Source organism: Sus scrofa, chromosome 10 (genome assembly GCF_000003025.6).
Source record: "Sus scrofa isolate TJ Tabasco breed Duroc chromosome 10, Sscrofa11.1, whole genome shotgun sequence".
NCBI classification, from domain to species: domain Eukaryota; kingdom Metazoa; phylum Chordata; class Mammalia; order Artiodactyla; family Suidae; genus Sus; species Sus scrofa.
In genome coordinates this window covers 45,177,832-45,202,944 of record NC_010452.4, presented here as the reverse complement: position 1 = coordinate 45,202,944, position 25,113 = coordinate 45,177,832, and the positions used below count along the sequence as shown (strand labels likewise).

General features: G+C 44.4%; 1 protein-coding gene across 4 annotated transcripts in view; it reads right to left on the bottom strand.

Annotated features, from left to right (window-relative positions):
* RSU1 (Ras suppressor protein 1) overlaps nt 1-25,113 on the bottom strand; it is a 413,060-nt gene that overhangs the window by 289,129 nt on the left and 98,818 nt on the right. For all 4 annotated transcript variants that reach the window (XR_002336347.1, XM_021064827.1, XM_021064829.1 and 1 more), the window contains one exon: nt 12,527-12,659. Coding sequence is in view for 3 of the 4 variants with exons in the window: in XM_021064827.1 (XP_020920486.1) it covers nt 12,527-12,659 (133 nt within the window). In the remaining variant the exon portion in view is untranslated. The remainder of the gene's footprint in view (nt 1-12,526; nt 12,660-25,113) is intronic.

The following is a 25,113-nucleotide window of genomic DNA, read 5'->3' as shown; positions in this document are numbered from 1 at the left end:
CTTCATTCTCACAGAGATAAAACACTGGGTCCTTAACCTGCTGAGCCACAACGGGAACTCCCTGGTGGATCTTTATCAAGGCTCTCTGGTGCTCAGACTGAGGTCACCACTGAAATCCCCCTGTCCTAGGGGACAGTGAGATTCTGGGACACTTGGGACAGGGCTAAGGTAAGAGAAAAACCTCCATGCAGCCCATCCATGCAGCCCATCTCACACCATGAAGACCCAAGTCTTTTATTATGTCATCAGAATTATTCTATCTTCAGAGTTCCCACTGTGGCACAGCAGACACCTATCTGACTAGTATCCATAAGGATGTGGGTTATATCCGTGGCCTCACTCGGTGGGTCTGGGAACCTACATTGCCGTAAGCTGTGGTGCAGGTCGAAGACACAGCTCAGATCTGGCATTGTTGTGGCTGTGGCGTAGGCCAGCAGCTGCAGCTCCTGATTTGACCCCTAGCCTGGAAACCTTTGTATGCTGTGGGTACAGTCCTAAAAAGCAAAAATAAAAACGAAATTAGGAGTTCCCATCATGGTGCAGTAGAAGCATAGCCGACTAGGAACCATGAGGTTACGGGTTCAATCCCTGGCCTTGCTCAGTGGGTTAAGGATCAGGCGTTGCTGTGGCTGTGGTGTAGGCTGGTAGCAAGAGCTCCGACTGGCCCCCTAGCCTGGGAACCTCCATATGCGGTGGGTGTGGCCCTCAAAAGACAAAAGACAAAAAAAAAAAAAAAAGAAAGGATTCCATCTTCAAAAACAGTGCCGGGAATGCAACAGAGACTATGTCTCCCAACGGTCAGAAGGTTCACGTGGAGAAAGGCCGTTGTCAACTGTTCCCGTGCTATTTCAGAGAGTTCAAGTTGAGCCATTTTGTCCCCAAGGAAAGGACTGAGGTTTGCTAAGTCTTAACTCTGGATGACAACTGCAATGAAATTCCAAAGAAAATGCAAATTCTGATTCAGAAGAAATGCTGTAAGTGGAAGGTCACGACACCGTGCTTCCCACCACCTTCTCTACGCTGAGAGCATTTTCGGTTTTACTGTGAAGACCAAATGCAGCATCCCACCGGAGAAACACAAAGAGGAAAGGCCTCACCCAAGAAGATGACAATCACCCTGCCGGGTCTTTGCATGAAATTATGAGTAAGTTCGCTGATACCAGCTGTAAATATAACACACAACCGACAAAAAGCACAGCCTTAAACGATCCTTCACACGCCACTTTCTCTACCCTATTAAGATGCTCGTTGTTTCTTTGATTTATCTGATAATAAATTTTTGATGACTGGTAAGTCTCATAAAATTGCTCTGGTGCTGACTACCCTGATTAATAAGTCTGAAGAATCGAAAGTGTCAGGAATTCATGTGTACGAATAAGTTACTGCCAAACATATATTAGGGATTCCATAAAATATAGAATAAAAAGGTTGATCTGGTAATTTTATCTGGTATCCATTTTCCTGTAACAATTTATATTCAGGGTCATCATCGTCTTCGGTGGCCTTTAAAAAAAAAATCAATAAAGTAAATCCACATGGGGGGACAAATTCAAGAATGACACTAAATTAAAAAAAAAAAGAAAAGAATGGATAGATCAAGACAATAAAACATGCTTCCCAGAAAAAGAGAGAATTCGGAATTAGAAACCGTTGCTGAGATGAGTCTTGGAGATGATCTCGTTTGACCTCTTGCTTTTAACTTTTTTTTTTTTTTTTATGGCCACACCTGTGGCATACGGACGTTCCCAGGCTAGGGGTTGAATCAGAGCTGCAGCTGCAGGCCCATGCCACAGCCACGGCAACGCAGGATCCAAGCCGTGTCTGCAATCTACACTGCAGTTCACAGCAACACCAGATCCTTTAACCCAATGAGCGAGGCCAGGGATTGAACCGGCGTCCTCATGGTCTTCGCCATCTGAACCACAAACGGAACTCCTCTCCTGCTTTTAAGATTGGGAAACTGGGAGTGGATGTGATGAGGTCACTTGCACTGACAGAACTGGGACCGGGAGTCACCTCTAAAGCCAGTGTTCTAAGAGCAGACCTCATTTGCCCTCTGTCTGCTCACAGCTTCACATCCGAGGCTCTCTGCCAAGGAGCACCGCGTGAGAACATGCTCTCCTCCACCACGGATGTCTCGGGCCTCTCTGGGGAAGCAAACCAGACTCAGTTCTGGGAGCAGAGAATTCGATGCCTGGGGATTGGTCCTCTCAGTCTTGCCCAGGAGGACTCCGGGGACTTCCTGAGATGAGGCTGGACAACGGAACGCAAGGCCTAAGGGCTCCAGATGTGGGAACTGGAACCTCAAGATGAGACTGGATCCAAATCCGAGACTCCACACCTTCTGGGGCAAAACACCAGTAGTTCTAACGCAGGACGCAGGACGGCCAAGTCACAGAGCGGATTCCACCCCTCTTTTGTGATGTGTTTTGCATCACAAAACGCCTCCCCAGAGGCACAAAGGCCACCCCCCCACACACACTGAGTCTCCCAGTGAGAGACTCTGGTGAAAGAAGCAAAGGTGGAGTGGGACAGTGGCTGTTTTAAGGAACCCTCCCCTTCTCCAATTCTCTAGCCCAAGGTGACAAAGCAGGGACTGCCATTAGGTGACTTTCATTCCCGCGATCTTCAAATTCTAATCAGCTTCGGTTTTATTTTATGTTTATTTTTATTTTTTTTTCCCCCTTTAGGGCCATACCTGAGGAATATGGAAGTCCCCGGGCCAGGGGCCAAATTGGAGCTGCAGCTGCAAGCCCACACCACAGCCACTGCAACAATGGATCCAAGCCACATCTGCGACCTATGCCGCAGCCTGTGGCAATGCCAGATACTTAACCCACTAAGAGAGGTCAGGGATTGAACAGGCACCCTCACGAACACTATGTTGGGTTCTTAACCCACTAAGCCACCATGGGAACTCCACCAGCTTCTGCTTTAACATGGTTCATTCTTTTTTTTTTTTTTTTTTGGCCGCCCTCATGTTTCCGGGCCAGGATTGAACCTGTGTCCTAGCAGTGACAACGTTGGATCCTTAACTATTAGGCCACCAGGGAACTCCAAACATAGTTCATTCTTAAGAGGTGATTAGAAATAAAAACCCTGCCCTCTCTGTCCAAAAAAAAAAGCGCCAACCCTTTGTGTCCCAAACACAAAACAATGGTGACTCCATGTGTTTTGAAGGAACACATAAGTCTAAAAGCCAAACATGTTAGAAAGGCACTGTGAAGGGCCAGAGGAAAAGGATAGAGTAGGCTTTCCAGTGTCATTTAAACACATGTACTAACAAGCAGAATATGCCTACCTGTGAGGTTGAAGTTGTAGAGACTATGCAAGAAGAAAGAGAGGGTGATGGAAGCAACTGACTGATTTTTTTTTTTTCCTTTTTAGGGCTACACCTGAGGCATAGGAAAGTTCCCAGCCTAGGGGTCGAATCGGAGCTGCAGCTGCCAGACTCTGCCACAGCCACAGCAACACGGGACCCGAGCTGAGTCTGTGACCTACACCACAGCTCACGGCAATGCCGGATCCTTCACCCACTGAGAGAGGCCAGGGATCGAACCCACGTCCTCATGGATACTAGTCGGGTTGCTGACCCATGACAGGACCACCCTCAAGTGAGTGAATCTGTGAAGTAAGTGCATTTACAGTAACAACAGCTTCAGGGATTGAACTGGGTCCTCCCTCCAGAAACTCTTGCTGACGTCCTCAGCCCTAGAACCCGAGAATGTGGCTCTATTTGAAGCTTCCAGGGTGTTTACGGGGTAATCAAATTAAAGCGAGGGCCCTGGAATGGGTTCTAATTGAGAATGAGTGGTGTCCTTACAAAAGGGGGAAACAGGGACAGAGACAGACCCACACAGGGAAGATAACGCAAGGACACAGGGTGAAGACGGCCGACTGTAAGCCAAGGAGAGAGGCCTGGAAGAGACGTTTCCCCAGCAGCCCTCAGAAAAAGCCCTTCCTGGAGTTCCCATCGTTACCAGCTCAGCAGTAACAAACCCGACTAGTATCCATGAAGATGTGGGTTTGATCCCTGGCCTCACTCAGTGGGCTAAGGATCCAGCATTGCCATGAGTTGTGGTGTAGGTCACAGATACGGCTCGGATCCCTCGTTGCTTGGCTGTGGTGTAGGCCAGTAGATGCAGCTCTGATTCGACCCCTAGCCCGGAGACTTCCATATACTGCAAGGACAGCCCTAAAAAGACAAAACCAAAAACAAAACAAAAAAACAAAGAACAGAAAAAGCCCTTCTTCACACCTTGATCTTGGACTTCCAGCCTCTAGAACTGTCAGATAATTAATATTTTCTGCTGGGTGGCTTAAATAGCCACAATTAGACAACATTAGATATTGGCAGAAAAAAAAAAAAGAGGTGCAGGGTGTTTATTCAGTAACCTTGCCATGTAAAATAACCAAAACCTCAACAGCAATTTATTTATTCCCTAAACAAACACTACCTAATTGGATGGAGAGAAAGAGTATGTACATTTTGAAGGCAATAAAATTCTATGTGTTCCAAAGGAGATTATTTGAAAATTAGATATTACAGTGGAAAACAGCATTTTCCTGACCACAAACTTTTTTTTACCACGAGTCTTAAAAAAAAAAAAAAACCCACATGTGAAATGATATACAAACATGATGGAATAAAATCTAGAGAGTTATTTCCTTAATGGCCGATGAATAAATTGGGCATCAATTTACCAAGCCAGCATACATAAAACTCACATTTAAGCTTTCCGTCTTATCATTGACTAAAACACCTTTCATAATATTATGCATTCTCACCCCAAATATCTGACATTATTGGAAAAGTCTTAACTGCCAAAAATTACAAAAAATACCCTAAACTTCCAACAATGCCTGACCAGAATAAGAGACCAGAGCTCAGTAAAAAGGCAGCACGTAATAAAACAAGACATCACCGTGTAGAGAATAGAAATCATAGTTTTGTTTGATTATAAAACGCCACTTACTAATTTATCTCTCAAATAAAAACAGCAAAGGCAGGCAATAACTCATCCGAGCTGGACAGGGAGCATCAAGCCCTGAACTTGAAGACGGCTGGGAGTTAATAAAGGTTATCAATATCTAGAAAGACTGATACCCTGTCTTTGAGGAGGTCAATATTCAATAGTTCAATGTGATTATTTCAAAAGGGTATCATCAGAAAATGAGACTCAAAAGAGCTCCTCTGGAAGAGGAGGTAACCTGACACTTTTCCTTTCAGAGTGCAGATGGAGTCGAGACTGTGTTTATTTTCCCTCTGTCAGGAGGGACAAATTATCTATATTCTGTTTACCTTAAATTGATACCGCAATACATCACGCGTCCAGGGCAGCTGCACAAGACAGGCTGAAGACTCGCTTGAGAGTGAACACGAGGAAGGGGGAGATAAACGGAGGAAGACAGAGACCTGACTGTTCTCTTTACCGTCACATGCAAAAGCCTTCTGTAGTGTGAGCTTCCAAATGAACATCACTCGTCTTTCTCTAATGGAGCAGTTGGGTGCTTTTCCCATTTGCCCTTCTAAATTTATCCACAAATTCAAAAAAAAAATCAGTGGTAACAAACCTGACTAGCGTTCATGAGGATGCAGGTTCGATCTCTGGCCTTGCTCGGTGGGATAAAGATCCAGCGTTGCTGGGAGCTGCGGTATGGATCTTGGATGTGGCGCAGATCCCACGTGGCTGTGGCTGTGGCTTCGGCTGTGGTGTAGGCCAGCAGATGCAGATCCAGTTCGACCCCTAGCCTGGGAACTTCCGTGTGCCGCATGTATGTGCACTCCCCACCCCCCGCTGCCAAAAAAAATTCATCCACCACTCTTTAATGACAACTGCCCTAGCCACTGAATAAAATGCCGGGAGACCCATTGCGCTCGAGCACAGTGGTCAAACCCGAGCCTCCAGAGCTCCACTCAGCACATCCTGCTGAGGCCCGAGCACGTTAAAGGACCAGAGAATGGAGATGGAGACGTAAGGAAGCCTTTCCCCAGTCTGCGTCAGGACCTGAAGCATGTCAGAGAGACAGGGATTCCAGAAAACAGCAGTGAAGAGTTTCCAAGAGACCTTCGGGAATCCTAGCACAGCCCCCCGCAGCTGGTTTTCAAACCCTGGCCGAGTTTACCTTTGACCTCTACAGAGCTTTAGGGGTGAAGGTCCCCTACTGCAACCCCACAAGATTCCAGGTCCACGGAAAATGTCCGATGGGAAGCACTGTCCACTTAAAAACCTGCTTTGCATGAGCTACCAAATTCTAGAAAAGTAAAGCTTCGAAAGGCAGGCAAAAAGTTGATGTACTGAAGAAATGATGAAGATGAGGTAAGAAAAAGGAAAACCACTCATGACTGAGATACACCTGAGTAACTGTTCTAAACAAGTTATAACGCTGAAACACATTTGCTTTTCAATGTAAATTACATCAAGCAATCTATCAAAAAAGGTGGAAGAGAGAGAAAACCATTACCCACGTTTCCTCAAAGAGCCTGTTTTCCTCTTGTCCCCTTAAGACTAATTTACCAGGGCAACTGACTGCTCACGGCCACACAAAGAAAACAGGAGAGCAACAAAGTCACAGACCATTGTTGATATCACCAGGGTGTCCTGACTTAAGTCTAAGCAGTGGAATTAAAGGTGGTCAATTTACGCTGGTAACATACTATCTGGAGAAAAAGGAACACTCTGTACTTCTCAGTATTTAAAATGACCATGAGGAGTTCCCGTTAGGGCTCATCGGGTTATGAACCCAACTAGTATCCATGAGAATGAGGGTTAGATGCTGCTTGCTCAGTGTGTTAAGGGTCCAGGCATTGCCATGAGCTATGGTGTAGGTTGTAGACATGGCTCGGATCCAGCATTCCTGTGACTATGGTGAAACTTGGACATCTGCAGCTCGGATTCAACCCCTACCCTGGGAACTCCCATATGTCGCAGGTAGGGCCCTAAAAAACAAATAAAACAAAAAAAACCATGAGATAAGGAGTAACACATCATACCACACAACATACTTTATGGGTTTCCCTTTCTCTTTGCTATTTCTTGGCAAGTTTCTTTTAATACAACACACTTCCATGCAAATATGTCCAGAGATGTCACGAGTTTGAATTATATTTTATGTTACGAAGGAAATGTCGTAATATGTTTATTAACTTAAAAAGAGAACCACCATATACGGATATAGCATCTATAAAGGAAATATAAATTACCAGGAGGACAATACATAGTCAACTTCTAAAAATACAAACAATCTTTATATTGAAAGCTTTAGGGAAAAACTGGTGCTTCATTTTCATGTCTACTATCACAAAATATTATGTTTCTTTGGCTTCCTCTGAGCTATTTTCAGAGAGAGTAATGAAAGAGAAAAGTCTTTGTCGTCTTGCATACCTATTGTCACCATGTAAAAAATTCACTAACTGCTAGCAAGGTGCTGGCAAATTAACCCTCCCTTCCAGCCTTCTGTGATATTTATAAAACCATCTGCTAGTTCTGTGCATCCATGTCCACTTCACCAGAAAAATAATAAGGTTTAGAGAGTTTTGTTGGGTAGGATTTCCTTCTGCAAAGGGCTGTTTTCAACATGGCTGGGATACCTATTAAGTTTGAAGTTCTTTGGCCTTTCAATAGACAGGGTAGAGCTATTATTTAGGGAGCTTCTAGGTCACTGAGTCAGCAGCCGTTTGAGGATAGAGTAGTTGTTTAATAAAACCCATTTACACCCTCTCTTGTCTCTAATAAGTTTGCCCAGGTGCCAACCAAAAGAAAACATTACTTCGTTTTAATTCTACGCATCAAACAGCTTGACAAACAATAAGCGGCAGATCAAAGTCTTTATTCCTCCTTACAAAGCAAACAGAAGGATTTATTTTGCTGGATTTCCAGGGAAGAAAACCTGCCCGGATTTTCCCCATCGACGCCCACCACACACCAAGCATTAAAAAGTTGCCATGAAGTACCGTCAATGAGCGTATGAACCTTTTCCAGTAAGACGAACACAAGACTGAAACACAACACAGAAAAGCCAGGGAGCGTGGCACCTTTCCCCGGAGAGACAAGAAAGTGGCAGGACAGGCAACGGGACGGGGAAGCTCCTTCTGAGTTATGCCAGCCTGGAAAGGAGGCTTTAGGAGGAATGGCCAGGCGTTACAAATTGCAGCCTTCGTGAGGACGCCTGGCTTCCAAATGCAGCTTTCCACCGACGCATTTTCAGTTCGCATTTGTCAAACCTCCCCTTTTGTTAAGAGTTAACGTGTCAGCTTTTAAAATGGCTCGAGGTTTCCATCCACCTTCCTTGATGGAAATGTGCAAAGTGAGAGTTACTCCCTTTCACAAAGAATCTTGTCAAGGATCCTGACTCCCAGCTGACTTCTCCTCCCAGGGAGAGTTAAAAAAAAAAAAAAAAAAAAAAAAAAAAAAAAAAAAAACCTGCCTTCTGGAAACTTAACAAGTGGTGACTATCCTATCCTAATTCTGCTTCGCAGAAAGAGAAGTCACTTGGCGACAGCCTGGAAATGCTGCTAGGGTTTGATCCTCAACCTCCAGACTGAGCGAATTATTTTAACAGCAGGAACAAGTGACAAGGAAGGGGCAAGGCAATGACACCAGCCAATATGTTCCCTTTGCTGAGAGTCTGATAAAGGAACAAAGAGCCATCTCCATCTGAGGAATGATGAGGACGTGATAAACGCCCCAAATGTCCTGAAAGGAACAATCTCCTGCAGGATTCCACCTCACCAGCCCCGCCAGCCACACCTGTCCACTTCCCCTCCCACACCCGGTCACAGCCCCATTGGCCGAAAGCACCACGGAGTTTTTTAATTCTTCCTCAACCTTGACTTCACTCTTCTGTTTCAAACATCCGTGTCCCCTCTTGGAGTTGGTTAGAGTCTGGAAAGCAGATAATCTATCTTCTCTGCCTGTCGCTGCTCTAGACTCAGAAGGCCGCTCAGGATGTGCTTAGAACAGGAAGGTCACCTTGAATGCCGACCATGGACATGAAGGCAAATGAACCCTGCCGGTGAGTTCTTAATGCTCTTGTTTCATTGTAATGAGTCGACTGGTCAGGGAAAAAGGAAGCCGACTCACTGGTTTCTTAAGTGGCAAAACAAACAAACAAAAATGATGCTGTTATGACAGTCTAAAGATCAATATAAAAAAGGATTTTTTTCATTGGAAGGGATACATCTGACTTACATGAAAAGAGACAAGGAAGTAAAGATTAGAAAAGAGAGGTTTTAGGCTAAAAAAAACTAAGATACTGAAATGAGACATTTGCTTTGTTTCGAAAAAATATGAGTGGAACAAATAAACTGCCTCCTTGAAAGTCGTCACAAGGGTGGCTTTACAAAAATAGCCAAATATCTGCTAATTAGATTAACTTTTTCTCCCAGAGAGTTGAGAAGGATACTCAAAGTCCTTTAATAATGAAGTGGCTGCTTGCTCAAAGACATAAAAGAATTAAGCTGGGTTCTACTTACATGAGGATACAGTAACTTAAGTCTACTCAGAGAAAAGAGGACCTTAAACTGATTTTTTTTTTTTTTTCTTGTCTTTTGCCTTTTTAGGGCCATACCCTTGGCACACGGAGGTTCCCAGGCTAGGGGTCTAATTGGAGCTACCGCTGCTGGCCTACACCACAGCCACAGCAACGCCAGATCTGAGCCAAGTCTGTGATCTGTACGACAGCTCACGGTAACGCTGGATCCTTAACCCACTCAGCGAGGCCAAGGATCAAACCCGCAACCTCGTGGTTCCTAGTCGGCTTCGTTTCCACTGCACCACAACGGGAACTCCTTAAACTGAATTTTTTTTTTTTTTTTTTTTAATCAGTGAAACATCATGGCGGCATTTTTGTACAAGTATTTTTTTTTTTTTTTTAAGAGCTTGAGGTGGTGTCTTATTTAGTTACTAGTCCACATTTCTGGCTAGTATGTTTGATAAAGGAATGAAGATAACTAGTACAAGAGGACAGGTGGGCAGAAAGCTGTACTTCAGGAAGTGGTTAAGGATCCTTGGGAGAAAGAAGAGCATTTACTCTTAGGTCCCCAGGAGGTAAAGTCAAGTGCATGCTCCTGGCAGAGATTCACATAGACTCCTCTAAAAACAGCAAGCGAGGTACCAAGTGGTTCCCCTGGAAAGGGGACAATGGCTTTCCTCTGCTTACTCAAACTTTTTCATGTTGATTTAACCGGACAGATGATAATAACATAATTCTGAATGAGGAAATCAAACACAGAGAAAATAAGCCAGCAGTCACACTGCTTCGATTACTCTGACGCTCAAATCTAAGATGCTAATGATATAGATGAGAATACAGGTAGCAAATATGGCCCAGATGAAAATGTTGTGTCATAGATAACCTTTCATAGAACATACCAATCAACTCAATCAATGCCACACACCTCTCATTCATCCAGTATCTTAAGCCTGTTCGAACAAACAGAAATATTACGTTCATGGCATACAATGGTTTTTAATTGCCTCATGGCTCTGAGGTAATACAAAATCCATATATCCACAAGATAATCTTTTAAAATGAAATTCAAGTTAGAAGTATTTTCACATGCACCATATTCTAATTCCCTGTAAATTCTAAATTCACTATGGTAAACTCAAAAATCTGTCAACCAGAATCAGCAAGAGCATCTCCCCCTGTACTGGATTAATAGGAGCATCTGTATTTTTCTATAGTTATCATATACGATGGTTTTCTCTAACCACATCCTACAATCCAAGCTCTACATAGTCTCCCGTTTACTAGCAAACACTTAAAGCCTTATCTAAAAACCCATGCAAGCAACGATCAACAATTTAAGAGACACCGAATGAACAAGAGACTGCTAATTCGCAATTATATTTTCACACATTTTCATCATTAACCAAATTTTCAAGGCTGAGCTCTGTTTGTACTTTTTAAAAACTATGGATCTATAACCATTACACTTATCTATGTGGTTCATGAGACAATAACACCCATCTCACATGTCTCTTCAGGTAAGCCATTTTACTCTTCAGCTAAGTCTTAAGACATCATATAAATGTCACCGTATCATCTTAAAAGAAATCTAAGCCACGCTTTAAGCTGCATTCATATATGCGGATATGCTATCATTCTGGCCATTTGAGCCTATTTTACTTGAATACCGTTATTCTTTCAGAGCTCATCTCTGTGATCCTGTCTGATGGAAAAAGGACCATAAGCAGTCCCAGATATGTGACCAGGACCACAGCTGGCCATTCCCAGCTGGCTGATAGGGCAGTTAATATTGACTCACTTCCCCAACATGGATTCAGAAGCTGTGCTGAACTGGGAGCCGGGGAGGGGGGGTGGTGGTACATATTTCTGATACCAAAAACAGGGAGACTCCAAACTGAACGTGGATTTTCATGACCTCTTATCTTAGGTGTTCTCTAAAAGCTGGGTTGTTAAATTCTCAAAAGTTGGTACCAGATGCAAAAACAGACTCAATCTATGAATTCTTTCAAGTCTCTGGCTTTTGCTTAAAATTAGAGGTGCCTAGGAGATCCCTGTGTCGCGTTAAGGTCCCAGCATTGTCTCTGCTATGGCACGGGTTTGATCCCTAGCCAGGGAACTTCCCTAAGCTGTGGGCATACAAAAAAAAAAAACACCCCAAAAACTAGACGTGTCTAGATTTCAGCATTAGGGGTCACAGGAGCATTGAGAAAAATGATCAGTTTGGAGGTTGGAGGTGGGATGAGGGGGAAAATAGAGCCACCGTAGAGCAGATGGAGGAGGTAGAATTCCTTCCAACCTGGACACACTGAGGAAGGAAGCGGGGGGCGGGGGGGGGGGGAGTTAGGTTTGGGGGCTGGCTCTCTGCAGGTGCCCTTGACCAGAAGTGAGAGCTTGAGAGATGCTAATGCTGTGACTTAAGCTAGCTGATTCCTCCTCCTCTTTTTCTGCCTTAGCTTTTCTCCTAGAAAGACTATTATCTCACTACAGTAAAAGCTTCTGGAGAATAGAAGGATGCTTGCCTAGTATTTTTTTTTTTTTTTTTTTTTGCCACACCCACAGTATATGGACATTCCAGGGCCAGGGATCAAACCCGCACCACAGCAGTAACCAGAGCCAGGGGCAGTAACAGCGCTGGATCTTCAACCTGCTGAGCCACCAGGGAACTCTGCTTTCTCAGTCTTCCCTGATTTTATAAATAAACTGCTTCACAATTGTGTTCATGACATTTGTTACTCTTCACATTCAAAGGCGAAAAAACTATGTTCTGATCTTAATCTGTCTGGTGAATTTCTTTTGTGTCATGCATATTCGGCCAATTTAACACCTTAAAAAATTTCTAAACAAAAGTGGTATAAATTCCCTTTGAAAATGTCAATTAAAAATTGTCTATAAATAACAGTGATGATTACTACTCGTGGTTATTAATAAAACATTTCTAAATGCTCTGAGCTAAATGCCACCAAGGACAAAATCACACGATAGTGTTTTTTTTAATGGCATAATTACAAATACTATAAAACCAGTCTCGTTTAGAAAATCATAGTCTACTTACTATTTGTAGGTCTCAGAACGGATATATTCAAAAACATGGGACACGCCAAGCTGGAATTGGTCAGCAATGGGGGTAACCCAGGGGTTGTTCTCTGCTTTGAATATCTGCTTCTGACCAGTTAAATCCAAGTTTCCTAAAAAAGAAATGGGGGTGTGTGAAAGGTGAAGGCCATCCAACCAACACAAATCAAATCTAAGAAGGGACTTCTGCCCAGTAATCACAGCACGACCCTAAGTATCTTCTGAGTCTTTTGATTTAAAAAAAATTTTTTTGATCCCAAGTCATCATTGGTATACAAGCCATGTCAGTGATCACACAGTGACCCAAGAAACTAAAAAAAGGAGAGGCATTCCCGTTGTGGCTCAGTGGTTAACGAACGTGACTAGTATCCATGAGGACATGAGGACTCGAGTTCGACCTGGCCCCGCTCAGTGGGTTAGGGATCCGGCATTGCCACAAGCTGTGGTGTAGGTCGCAGACATGGCTCGGATCTGGCATTGCTTTGGCTGTGGCATAGGCCGGCAGCTGTAGCACCAATTCGACCCCTAGCCTGGGAACCTCTATATGCTGTGGGTACAGCCCCCCCCCCCCCGCAAAAAAAAGAATCCCACTGTAGCAGCTCGGGTCTCTACAAAGGCAGAGGTTCAATCCCTGGCCTGGCACAGTGGGTTAAAGGATCTCACTGTGCTGCAAGCTGCAGCATAGGTCACAGATGTGGCTTGGATCCTGTGTGGCTGTGTAGAGGGTGCAGGTGTGCAACTGCAGCTCCGACTCGACCCCTAGCTTGGGAACTTCCATATGCCACAGGCGCAGTCAGAAAAAGCAAAAAAAAAAAAAAAAAAAAAAAAAAAAAAAAAGTCATTGTCAGACCCCTGGTCTACCATCCACAGTCTCCTGAACAAAGACACCCAATTGTTATTCTTCCCAGGACAGAACCAAAGTACATTTGTCCTGTTTTGAAATTCTAATGCTAATTTTGCCAAAACTGATAACTTCAGGAATAAGGAAAAACATTCTAGGATGAAAGCATTGCACAAAGCACATCATATTTCTAGCTGATCTGAGCTTTAGCAATGAAAATGTTTACTGGCAAGATGACAGTATTTCTTCTTAAAAGAACTGATACTTTGTGTCTATTTGTGTTATACAGGGGGATCTTGTTTTTACCATGGTTTCGCTTTACTTGCTTCGCAGACACTGTATTTTTTTATTACAAAGTGAAGGTGTGTGGCAACCCTGCATCTGATTTTTCCAGCAGCACTGGCTCACCTCCTCCTCTGTGTCGCATTTTGGTAATTCTTATAATACTTCAAGCCTTTTCATTATCATGATGTTACGGTGATCAGTGATCTTTGATGTTACCACTGTAATTGTTTCAGCATTTTCTGGCAATAAAGTGTTTTTAAATTAAAGTGTGTACATTGCTTCTTTAGACACACCCAACGGACTACAACTACAGAGGAAGCCTAATTTTTATATACACTGGGAAACCAGCACACTCTCGTGACCTGCGTTAGTGCGGTGGTTTGAAACCAAATCTCTAATATTGCTGAGGTGTGCCTGGATGAACTTGCAACTATTCAGAATACCTGAGAAAGAGGGACCAAAATAAGGGTGATTATAATTTCGTAAAACGCTTTCAAAGGAAACAGATATTACTAAATATTCAGAGCGAGTAATTCATCACGATCTTTCCAAAGCTCCTTAGAATCTGCTAGTGGTGAGTACAGAAATAAGCAGACACATTCCCCTCCAAAGACTATCAATATTGTCAATTTCCTCATCTTAATGGTTAAACATCATTAGTCAGATATTAAATCATTTGGGAAACTAATAGGCTTTATTCTCTAAATCATGACTCAAAAAACTGCTTGGGGTAAATGGAAATCCAAAGCTGCACATACTCTTGAGCTGAGTATCTTTGAGGGTTGTGACTTGGTTGGTAATGGACTGCCAGGTATATATTTCATTTTTATCTTTACTTGGAGAGGGGAGGGGGGATTTTAGCTTCCCCAGCATCAAATTGATGCTTTGTTGAAATCTCTATAATTCTTATTTCCTCATTTGCTATACTCTGTGTCCTTTCTTCCATATCATTCTCTCGTTACTTCTTTTTCTCCAATTTCCACTCTTCCAAAAAATGATCATAGCAATTTCCGGAAAAAGCCTTCCATTCGAAAACGAGTCTGAATCTGTGAAGTGTCGTGTTTTAAATGCACAGTGTGCTATGGTGTCCACTGTTCTTAGGAAGCATGATCACTGAGGGAAGGACTGGCCCACCAGGTGACAATATCCACGGGGCAGTGCAGCAATTCACTAAGAGCTAGGGGTGGAGGGAGCAGAGCTAAAAGCATCTCTTACAACATACACCTAATAAATAACTTCTGCTTACAGGACATCATCTTCCTGCCTCGAAGCCCTACCCACTGACATGAGCGTGGAATCAACTATGAAAACGATGAGGGAGATCTTTGGAAAAATCTCTGTCTTCCAAAAGGGGGAAGAAAAGGGAGGAGGCATGGAAAGCAGAAATGACATAAGGAAGCGAACCCATCCTGAGCAAAGGGGATCTCCCTGCATAAAGCGGTTCTGCTCTAAATAGCTTTCTTCTTCACCCCCCTAAAACAGTTATTTTAATGAAAAATACACTCTCAGTTTCTAATGGGTCAGGTTTATCTGTTGAACCAGTCGCCAGGGCTCCGCCATGCACACATTACCATGAAGTAGCTCAAAGGGATGGCTTTCCTTTTAACATCTGGTTCGGATGAGAATCACAGGAGTAGGTTTTTTTTTTTTTTTTAACTCAGTTTTTTTCCCCTGTAACTTTTTTCATTTTCTCAAGTTTTACTGAAGCATAGATTTATAATTCTGTGATCATTGCTGCTGTACAACAAAGAGATTCAGTTCTACATGTAAACACACACCCACGCTTTTCAGATTCTTTTCCCATAGAGATGATCACAGAATATTGGGTAGAGTTCCCTGTGCTCTACAGCAGGTCCGTGTTGGCCAATCATTCCATAGACCACAGTGCCAATCCCAAATTACTATTATTACTATTATTGTTTTACTCCAGGAAAGAAGGGCAGGAAGAGGAAAAGAGGCGACTATATTTGGGGCACAGAGCAGTTCTCAGCACACTGTTATCTTAGGGCTCTGGGTCAACATGAGAGCAATATGGACCAGGGAAAGCATCTGGGAAGGACCCCAAGGACAAGCCTCCGCTATCCAAGCTTTGCCCAACTCAGCGCGATGAAGAAGATTCCCTTCCTTCCCAGGCTGCATCACCAACTCCCTTCCATCCAGGTCCAGGGTTTGTCCAATCAAACAAACGTACAGGTGAGGTATGAACAGGTTCTAATGGATCCTCCTTGAAATTAACATCCAGATGCCTATTTCTATGAGAAAGAGGAGCCTGTATTCGACTACCAACCACCTACAAACCCACTCTGGAAGGTATATGGGGCTCTGGTCCTCTTGGTAACTACCTCTGACGAAGCCTGAAGTCTTCGAGTGGTAATCCTCTGAAAATAATGTACTACAGTTCTGTGGTGCCTGGTTGCCCACGTGGCAGACAAACCTAGGGGAATATTGTCAAGAAAGGTCAGCTCTGTTCCCGGGGCCCTCTCGGCTGACGCCTCCAACCCCCCGAGATCTGTCAATCCCGAGCAACGTCTCTATTTAAGCGCTGTCAGTGGAGACAGAAGAAGCAGCGGGGAATGCTAATGACAGCTGCTAACTGGAGCGCAGGAAATGCAGGACGGGAGCTGGACACGCTCCCTGGGGGCCTGGGGAGGCGGGGAGGAGTCTTATACTGATGTCTGAAAGTTGCGGGTCCATGGAAATGACCAGAAGCTACTCACGAGCATTTTCATTTCTATCACTTGGAACTCATCTGTACATCCCAGCTGGGGAAGGGGGAGGGAAGAGGGATGCAGTTACCCTCCCCCGCCCCCATTTGTTTACGTGAGTACCCAACAAGCCTAAGTCGGATTTTTTTTTCTTTTCACAGCTGCATGAGTGGCATATGGAAGTTTCCGGGCTAGGTGTCCAATGAGCGCTACAGCTGCCTGCCTACACCACAGCCACAGCTACAATGGATCTTAAAGAGCATCTGTGACCTATGCCGCAGCTTGTGATAACAATGCTGGATCCTTAACCCACAGAGCTCAGCCAAGGACTGAACCCACATCTTCACAGAGACAACATCGGCTCTTTAACCCACTGAGCCACAGCAGGAACTCCCGAAATTAGATTTAATATTAAACGTCAGAGTCCCAGGTGCTTCAGAGACCTGCCAGAACTGGGAAGCCTAACAAAAAAAGGATTCAGGTCTACCAGGAAGAGGGGGTGGGGCGTGGGGGGCGGAGGGGACCAAACCACTGCTTTGTGGCTGATGCTGTGCTTTTTCTTAACGAAGAATCCCAAAAACCATGCCTTGGGTCTACAGCAAACCTTAAAGCATGCGGCTTATTCCAGATAACAGAGACGGAGGCTGCACAAGCCAAGCCCAGTGCAGACGTAGAGCCTGGCTTGGCGGGATCAGATGTGATGATTTTGTTTTGTGAGGTTATTGTCGCTGGAGGGGAAGACAGTGCCTGCTTCTATGAACAGCTGTAATCTCCCGGCCGGCTAGGTGTCTCTGGCTGGTTCACCTCACTCTGAATGCAGCGATTTCAGAAGAGGGTTCAGATAATCAGAGTAAAGCCTGGCCATTAGACTGTGTGAAAAGCTGACACCCCGCCGCCTGTTGGCCGCGCAACAAGTTACTCTGGCCTCCGCCAGGGGCTCATCCGTCAGCTGTCCGAGGTGGGTTCCCTTGCCCGTAATAACATGCGGGAAGCATCTCTCAGCCGCTGTCAGTCAGGCTGCAGGAGCCCTGACTTGCCGCACGCTTCACTGGGTCTAGTTAGGAGGCCCTCGCCCATCTCCTTGATTAGCAGCCTGCGCGGCGCTCCGGTGCTGTTCTAACAAGGATCAGGCGGCAGGATTAAGCACTGTGACAAAGAGGACCTAATAAGCTAGAAAGTGGTGCACCCTCAGACACGCTGGCTGGCTCCCAGATGCAGGTGCCCTCCGCCTGTTCTCCGGTGGGGAGGCCCAGGCCACGCGGGGAGCCAGCCGGCGCCGTGATTAGCGGTGACCCTCTGACCGGCCCGGTGATGCAGATCATCTGTCACTCCGAGGCTGCTTCTGCAATTGCAAATTGGATTTTCCATTTTATTACCTGCAAGAGGACCACATATGCCTCTTCCTAGAGCCTCCATCCAGGACAGTTGGCTCTGCCAGGCGACATTTATTTGATCAACGCTAAATCCTGCAAAACCATCATTGTCCTCGCTAGTTGAAAACAGGACTGGAGCAAGAGGGAGTTGTGACCTCTTTAATAAGCAGGCTTGTTTCCCCACATGAAAACTGGGCGTTTTCCTAATCACACTGTCAAGAATGCTTCCCCAGAACTCAAAATCCTGAAACATGCGACCAGTAAGAGTATTTATTGTCTATTAAGCAAACCAGGGGACCTGGGCAAATTTTTCACGTCATCAGAGCATCATTCTCTTCCTCCCTAACTCCCAAATACCACCAGCTGCTTTATAAAGTAATGCACTCTGAAAGCCAGGCTTCCTCACACATGAAAATCTAAGGCCAGAGTCTAACAAGGTAACACTAGCAAACCATGGCTAACTGGTGGGTCCATCATCAATAAACAGGATTTGCCCAAATTAATTTGCTGTTGAAGGGGTCTAATTGGGACATTATGACAGCTGAAAGATCACCTCTGCTCATCAGTGAATCCACGCACAGAAGCGAACCACAAATGGCTCCAACACACAACAAAAGCTACATTCAGGGCCACTCCCCAAATAAAGAGGTATCCTGCATGTAAATCTCTAGTAACAGGCTGCTAATTATGGACGTGCAGGATAAAAGATGAAAGCAAGCAGGAGATGGAAGGTTTCTACTTTTTACACCTACTTAGCAACACACTTTACTGAATGGAAAAATAACTGTAAGACTTCTAAAATGATCCTCATATGGTACTAATAAGAGGTTTGAGGTAATAAAACACTGGAAGCAACCAGCATGTTCACCAACAGGGGAGAAGCAGCATAATGTATGCTACAGCCACACGATGAAATATTATTCGGTTATTAAAACAAATGAAACAGATTTGTATGTTTTGACCTAAAAAGAGGTCTATACTCTTAACTTGAAAAAATTAAGGGTACACAAAGTTTGCATTTTTGAAAAAAGTACAAAGGGAAGAAATCCCAGGAAGTTCCACTGTGGCTCAGTGGTAACGAACCCAACCAGCTTCCACAAGGACGCGGTTCGATCCCTGGTCTCGCTCAGTGGGTTAAGGATCCAGCGCTGCCGTGGGCTATAGTGTAGGTCACAGACATGGCTTTGATTTGGCGTTGCTGTGGCTGTAGCATAGGCCAGCAGCTAAGGCTCCGATTTGACCCCTAGCCTGGGAACTTCCATGTGCCTCGGGTGCGGCCCTAGAAAGACAAGAGAAAAAAAAAAAGAAAAAGACAGAAGGAAATCTCATATTACGTATATGAGAATATGTTTAAGTGAAAAAGAGAACGTGAAGGATACCTATGGAATTGTGAATATTTCCTCAAAGAGAGGAGACTAAGGTGGAAAAGGGATTTGATAAAGTAGAACAAAGGATAAACTATCCATTTACTTTTTTAAGAATTCCACATGATTACAAGTACGGATTATTTTTGTAATTAAATAAGCATAAGGTACATGGAAAGGAAATCATCAAAAACAATGCAAAATACATGATGGGGGGAGGAAGTGGGAGGGACGGGGAGTCTGGGGTTAGCGGATGCAAAGAGTCACATTTAGAACAGATAAACAATACAAGGGTTCTACTGTACAGCACAGGGAACCATATTCAATCTCCTGCAATAAACCATGATGGAAAACAAAATAAAACAAAGAATATATATATAAATTTTTTAAAAAGGAGTTCCCGTTGTGGCTCAGCAGTAACAAACTTGACTAGAATCCATAAGGCTTGCATTTGATCCGTGGCCTCGCTCAGTGAGCTGCAGTGTAGGCTGCAGATGTGGCTCAGATCTGGCATTGCCATGGCATAGGCCGGCAGCTACAGAACCAGTTCAACCCCTAGCCTGGGAACTTCCATGTGCCATGGGTGCAGCCCTAAAAAAGACAAAAAAAAAAAAAAAAAAAAATAGAATGGATAAACAATAATGTCCTACTGTATAGCACAGGGCACTATATCCAATCTCCTGTAATAAACTATGATGGAAATCAATATAAAAAAAGAATGTATGTGTGTGCATGACTGAGTCACTTTGCTATGTAGCAGAAATGGGCACAATATTTTAAATCAATTATACTTTAATAAAAAAAAATTTTTAATATATGATGGATGCTAATTAGTACAAAGGGAGTGCATCTTAAAACAGTAGCATTCTGCTGCAGAGAACACCAGGCTTTAAAGATGATTGTCTGCAAAGCCCTGCCTGGATTGAGAAGCGAGGTCTGAGGCCGATTCTTTTCCTGGGCATCATCAAGACCATCAAAGTGAGCTGGGATGTCTCATGACAGCTCTCAAATTTATTCTGTGGGGAATTCGAGGCCACACTGTCATTCTGGCAATTGTCTGCTTAGCCTTCTGGCATCACATTTTAAAACAGGCATTTTGTTCACTTCACAGAGACAATGAATGCATTGCTGCTTTGTGAAACCTACTAAAAGTGGGACTCTTCTGATCTAGTGGAGGGAAGAGTACAATTTAAATAAAAAGGATTTTTTTCTTTTTTTTTTTTTTTTGAAAAAGCCAAACACCCTGCCAAACGGCTCCAACAAAAGCAGCATCTGATTTATGTGTGCGCCGGTGCGAACGAGTCTGGAAGCCCTTTTAACCAATGAAGAAAAACATCATTTTACAGTTTCCCCCAGTGCCTTTCTTGGCCATTTGTTATCTGTGTTCCTGGGCGAGATGGACTAGAAGGGTGTCTTAGTCACTTGGAAATACAATTACCCAGCCACAGAGCAGTGGGCACCCCCAAAGCACACCATGACAGCCGCTTTATCCTGCAGGTTCCTTTCTATGACTGGTCAATAAACAATTCAAGTGGTCAACCTGGCATCTGTGTAAGATTTCCCCTCATTCTTCTCAATGTGGGAGGGCCTCTGACTCTCGCTTGCCACATTTCCCTTTGTTGTTTATGTAACATCAGCGAGAACAAAGGCCCAGTGGATCTGGCCAGAAGGCCTGACTCGGATCCCAAGCACCTTTCACTGGCTGTAAGTGGGACCAAATGACCCTAGGTGCATCCTGGTGTTTTCTGAGCTTCAGTTTCCTCATCTGCCCAGTGAGGAATAGCAGTGCCAACTGAGAGGTTTGGAGATAGGAGACCAGAATAAGATGGTTCTCTAACCTGGAAGCCACCACATAAATATAAAACACTCATTACTTTAGGTGAAATATGCCAAGGAGAGAAACGTGTCTATTGGAAAACAACTTGCCAAAAACAGAGGTTCATTCAGGGAATTCATAATCTTCTTGAATGGAATGCAAAATCAATCTACCTTTACGTGGGGGCCCTCTTCTGGGGAGAGGGCCCTTAGCCTAGCTCATAAGCTTCTCAAAAGCCTATGATCAGGGGTTTCCGCTGTGGCGCAATGGGACCGGCAGCATCTTAGGACTGCTGAGACACAGGTTCCGCGCCTAGCCTGGCACAGTGGGTTAAGGATCCAGCATTGCCACAGCTACAGCTTGGATCGCAACTTTAGCTCAACCTGATCCCTGGCCCAGGGAACTTCATATGCCATGAGGTGGCCAAAAAAGGAAAGAAAAAGTCTGTGATCAAAAGTAGATAAAATTTATAGAATCCCGTCACTCGATGGAAACAAATCTGACTAGCATCCATGAAGATGCAGGTTCAATCCCTGGCCTCACTCACGGGGTTAAGGATCTGGTATTGCAGTGAGCTGCAGTGTAGGTTGCAGATGCAGCTTGGATCCCGTGTTGCTGCGGCTGTGGTGTAGGCCAGCAGCTACAGCTCTGATTGGACCCCTAGCCTGGGAACCTTCATATGCCACGGGTGCAGCCCTAAAAAGACAAAAAAAAAAAAAAAAAAAAGAGTCGATAAAACTCAGCAACACCGATTTCCTTTCCTAGAAAGCTGAAGATTTCTAGGCAGCGGCTGTCTGCAGCACCCCACTGGGGTCAGGGGTCAGTTCCCGGAGGGAGGAGGGAACACACTGGGTCATCCTCGCCCTCACTCTCCTTCCATTCAAGCGGCTCAGTTCCAGCGGGAGGCTGAGATCAGAACAACCTTCCGACTGCCTGGGAGGTGGGAAATGTCAGCACATAGGGAGCCTCAGGTACCCTGGAGACCCCAAGGAGCGGACCCTGATTCATACGACATAAACTAAAAGAAAGGGCTGTTTCAAGAATACATGTCAGTAATCACAACATGGACAGGATCAATAAGCATATCACAAACCAGCCTTCACCAAAGTGATTTAAGTGGAACATATCCAAACAGGATGTCCCTCTTAAGGATAAACCCTTATTTCTGCTCATTTAGCACTTACTTCAAGTGTGATCTTAGACGCTTTCTGCAATTCCTGCCCTAGCAAGGTTTAATAGGAGCAGTCTTGCTTAAACTGCCTGGTGATCCTACAGACAAGACACTGTTGGTCTCTTCCTGGAAGGCCCGCTGGTCCCTGTTAATCCCAACAGCCCGAGGGACCTAGAATCACCGTGACACCCCCCTTGCCAGGATGTTTGTTCCACAGCACACGTGATAAGAGTTCCAACACCCTTTCCATAGCACTTGCCCTGTCAGCGTGAGATGAAGGGTAGGCAGAACTGGAAGAGTTAAAACTCTAGAAAGTAACCATTACATCTAAGAGACATGGTGCCTATCATTTAGGGGTTTTGGGGGGTTTTTTTGTTTTGTCTTTTTAGGGCTGTACGTGCAGCATATGGAGGTGCCCAGGCTAGGGGTCGAACTGGAGCTGTAGCCACCGGCCTACACCACAGCCACAGCAATGCAGGATCCGAGCCACATCTGCAACCTACACCACAGCTCACGGCAACACCAGATCCTTAACCCACTGAGCAAGGTCAGGGATCAAACTGGCATCCTCATGGATAGTAATCAGGTTCATTACCGCTGAGCCACAACAGGAACTCCCTGTCATTTCCGTTTCGGAGAACAAAAGTGTGGGCTGACAGATGAGGAGACATCAAGTTTTATCTTCCTGACTTTAGAATGCATAACACATTCTAAACAAGGCAAATATTTAGGAATTGCCGTCGTGGCTCAGTGGTTAACGAACGAATCCAACTAGGAACCATGAGGTTGAGGGTTCGATCCCTGGCCTCGCTCAGTGGGTTAAGGATCTGGTATTGCCGTGAGCGGTGTAGGTTGCAGACGTGGCTCAGATCTGATATTGCTGTGGTGTAGGCCGGCAGCTGTAGCTCCAGTTTGACCCCTAGCCTGGGAACCTCCATATGCCGCAGGTGCAGCCCTAGAATAGGCAAAAAGACAAATCAAATCAAATAAAAATAAAAATAAACAAGGCGCATATTCAGAAGGACCCTGGTTCCCAAAGTTGGTCTGGGGAATGGTTACTTTCCCTGCGCTGTTGGTTAGAGTACAAACTGGCACCTCTCCTCTGCAAGGTAATTTGGTAGTATCTACCAAGAGCTATAAAAGTGTTCATGCTGTTGGACCCAATAAGTCCACCCTTTGTAAAAAATGTATGCTAACCATACAGTCAGATATTCACTGTGATGTACGAACACAAATTTGCTTATGTTCTTCTAGAATATCTAGACACAACTCAAATGGCTAAGGGGCTGGTTAATAAATTATCAGACACTCTTAGGGTTTTCTACTAGGTAGTCTTATGATTAAGAATGTTTTCAAGGAGTTCCCATTGTGGCTCAATGGGTTAAGAACCTGACATAGTGTCCATGAGGTTGTGGGTTTGATCCCTGGCCTCATTTAGTGCATTAAGGATCTGGCGCTACTATGGCTGTAGTATAGGCCCCAGCTGCAGCCCTTATTCAACCCCAAGTCTGGGAACTTTCATATGCCCCAGGTCTGGCCATAAAAAGAAACAGAAAGTTTTTGAAAGAAATTTAATGACCTGTGGTCATGGTCATGACATAACATTGAAAGTTGAAATGCAGGCTACAGAACTCATATAGTATAATCATATGTTTAAAAAAGTATACACACATGGGTAAGAGAAAGACTAGAAGAAAATACACACATTTGTGTACACACATACAGAGAAAAGACTAGAAGGAAATACAATTTTTTTTTTTTACTTTTGTCTTTTTAGGGCCACACCCGTGGTACATGGAGGGTCCCAGGCTAGGGGTCTAATCTGAGTTGTTGGTGCCGGCCTACACCACAGCCGCAGCAACATGGGATCTGAGCTGCGTTTTCAACCTACACCACAGCTCACAGCAACGCTGGATCCTTAACCCACTGGACGAGGCCAGGGATTGAGCCCACAACCTCATCGTTCCTAGTCCGATTCGTTTCCGCTGTGTCATGACGGGAACTCCAGAAATGTAACTTTAACAGTGATTATTTTTGGAAGGTAGGATCATGAAAGTCACCCTTTGCTGTGTTTCTCAGATGTCCTAGATCAGTTCTCAAACTTGAATGTGCATCAAAACTTCCTGGGGGCCTTGGGAAAACCTCCAGAGTTTTCAATTTAGGAGGATGGAGAAGAAATCTGAGTGTTTACATACCTAACAAGCTCTTAGGAGATGATGAGGTCTCTGGTCCAGGGACCACACTTAGAAAAGTCCCTGTTTTTCCATCCCTGGCCTGGGGACTACATGCCATGGGCGCAGCCAAAAGAAAACAAAACAGCACACTTCTGCTCCCTGTTTACCTATAACAACTTTAAAAAAGTAGTCAAATGTTTTTCAAAGTTTAAATAAAAAAAAGCCCTAAAATGTTAAACCTATTTAGAGTACTGAAAAAGAAATCTGCATTTTTACTGTTTTTTTTTTTTCTTGTCACAGCTGCACCTGTGGCATACAGACATTCCCAGGCTAGGGGTCAAATCTGAGCTGCAGCTGCCAGCCTACACCACAGCTTGTGCCAACGATGGATCTTTAACCCACTGAGCAAGGCCAGGGATAGAAGCCACATCCTCACAGATACTAGGTCGGGTCCTTAACCCACTGAGCACTACAGGAACTCCGAAATTTGCATTTTAAGATACTATTACCCCAAAAAAGAAAAAAGGACACTATTACCATTTTATTAAGGCTGTTAAAAAAAAAAAAAAACATAAAGCAGTAAATGCTCACCACTAGCATCATCTTCATCATTATAATTGTAAATAGCTATTAATTGAGGAACATGTATAATACACCAGATGTTGCTTCAGGAGCTTGGCATATATTATTCTAAGGAGTCACAACCGTTTTGCATGGAAAAATATCAACTATTATCTCATTTAGAAAAGAAGAAGCAACTACTATTCAGGGAGGCTGAGTCCCATATTCAAGGATACAGGAATGTAAAAGGCAGAGCTGGGAATCAAAGGCCAGTTTT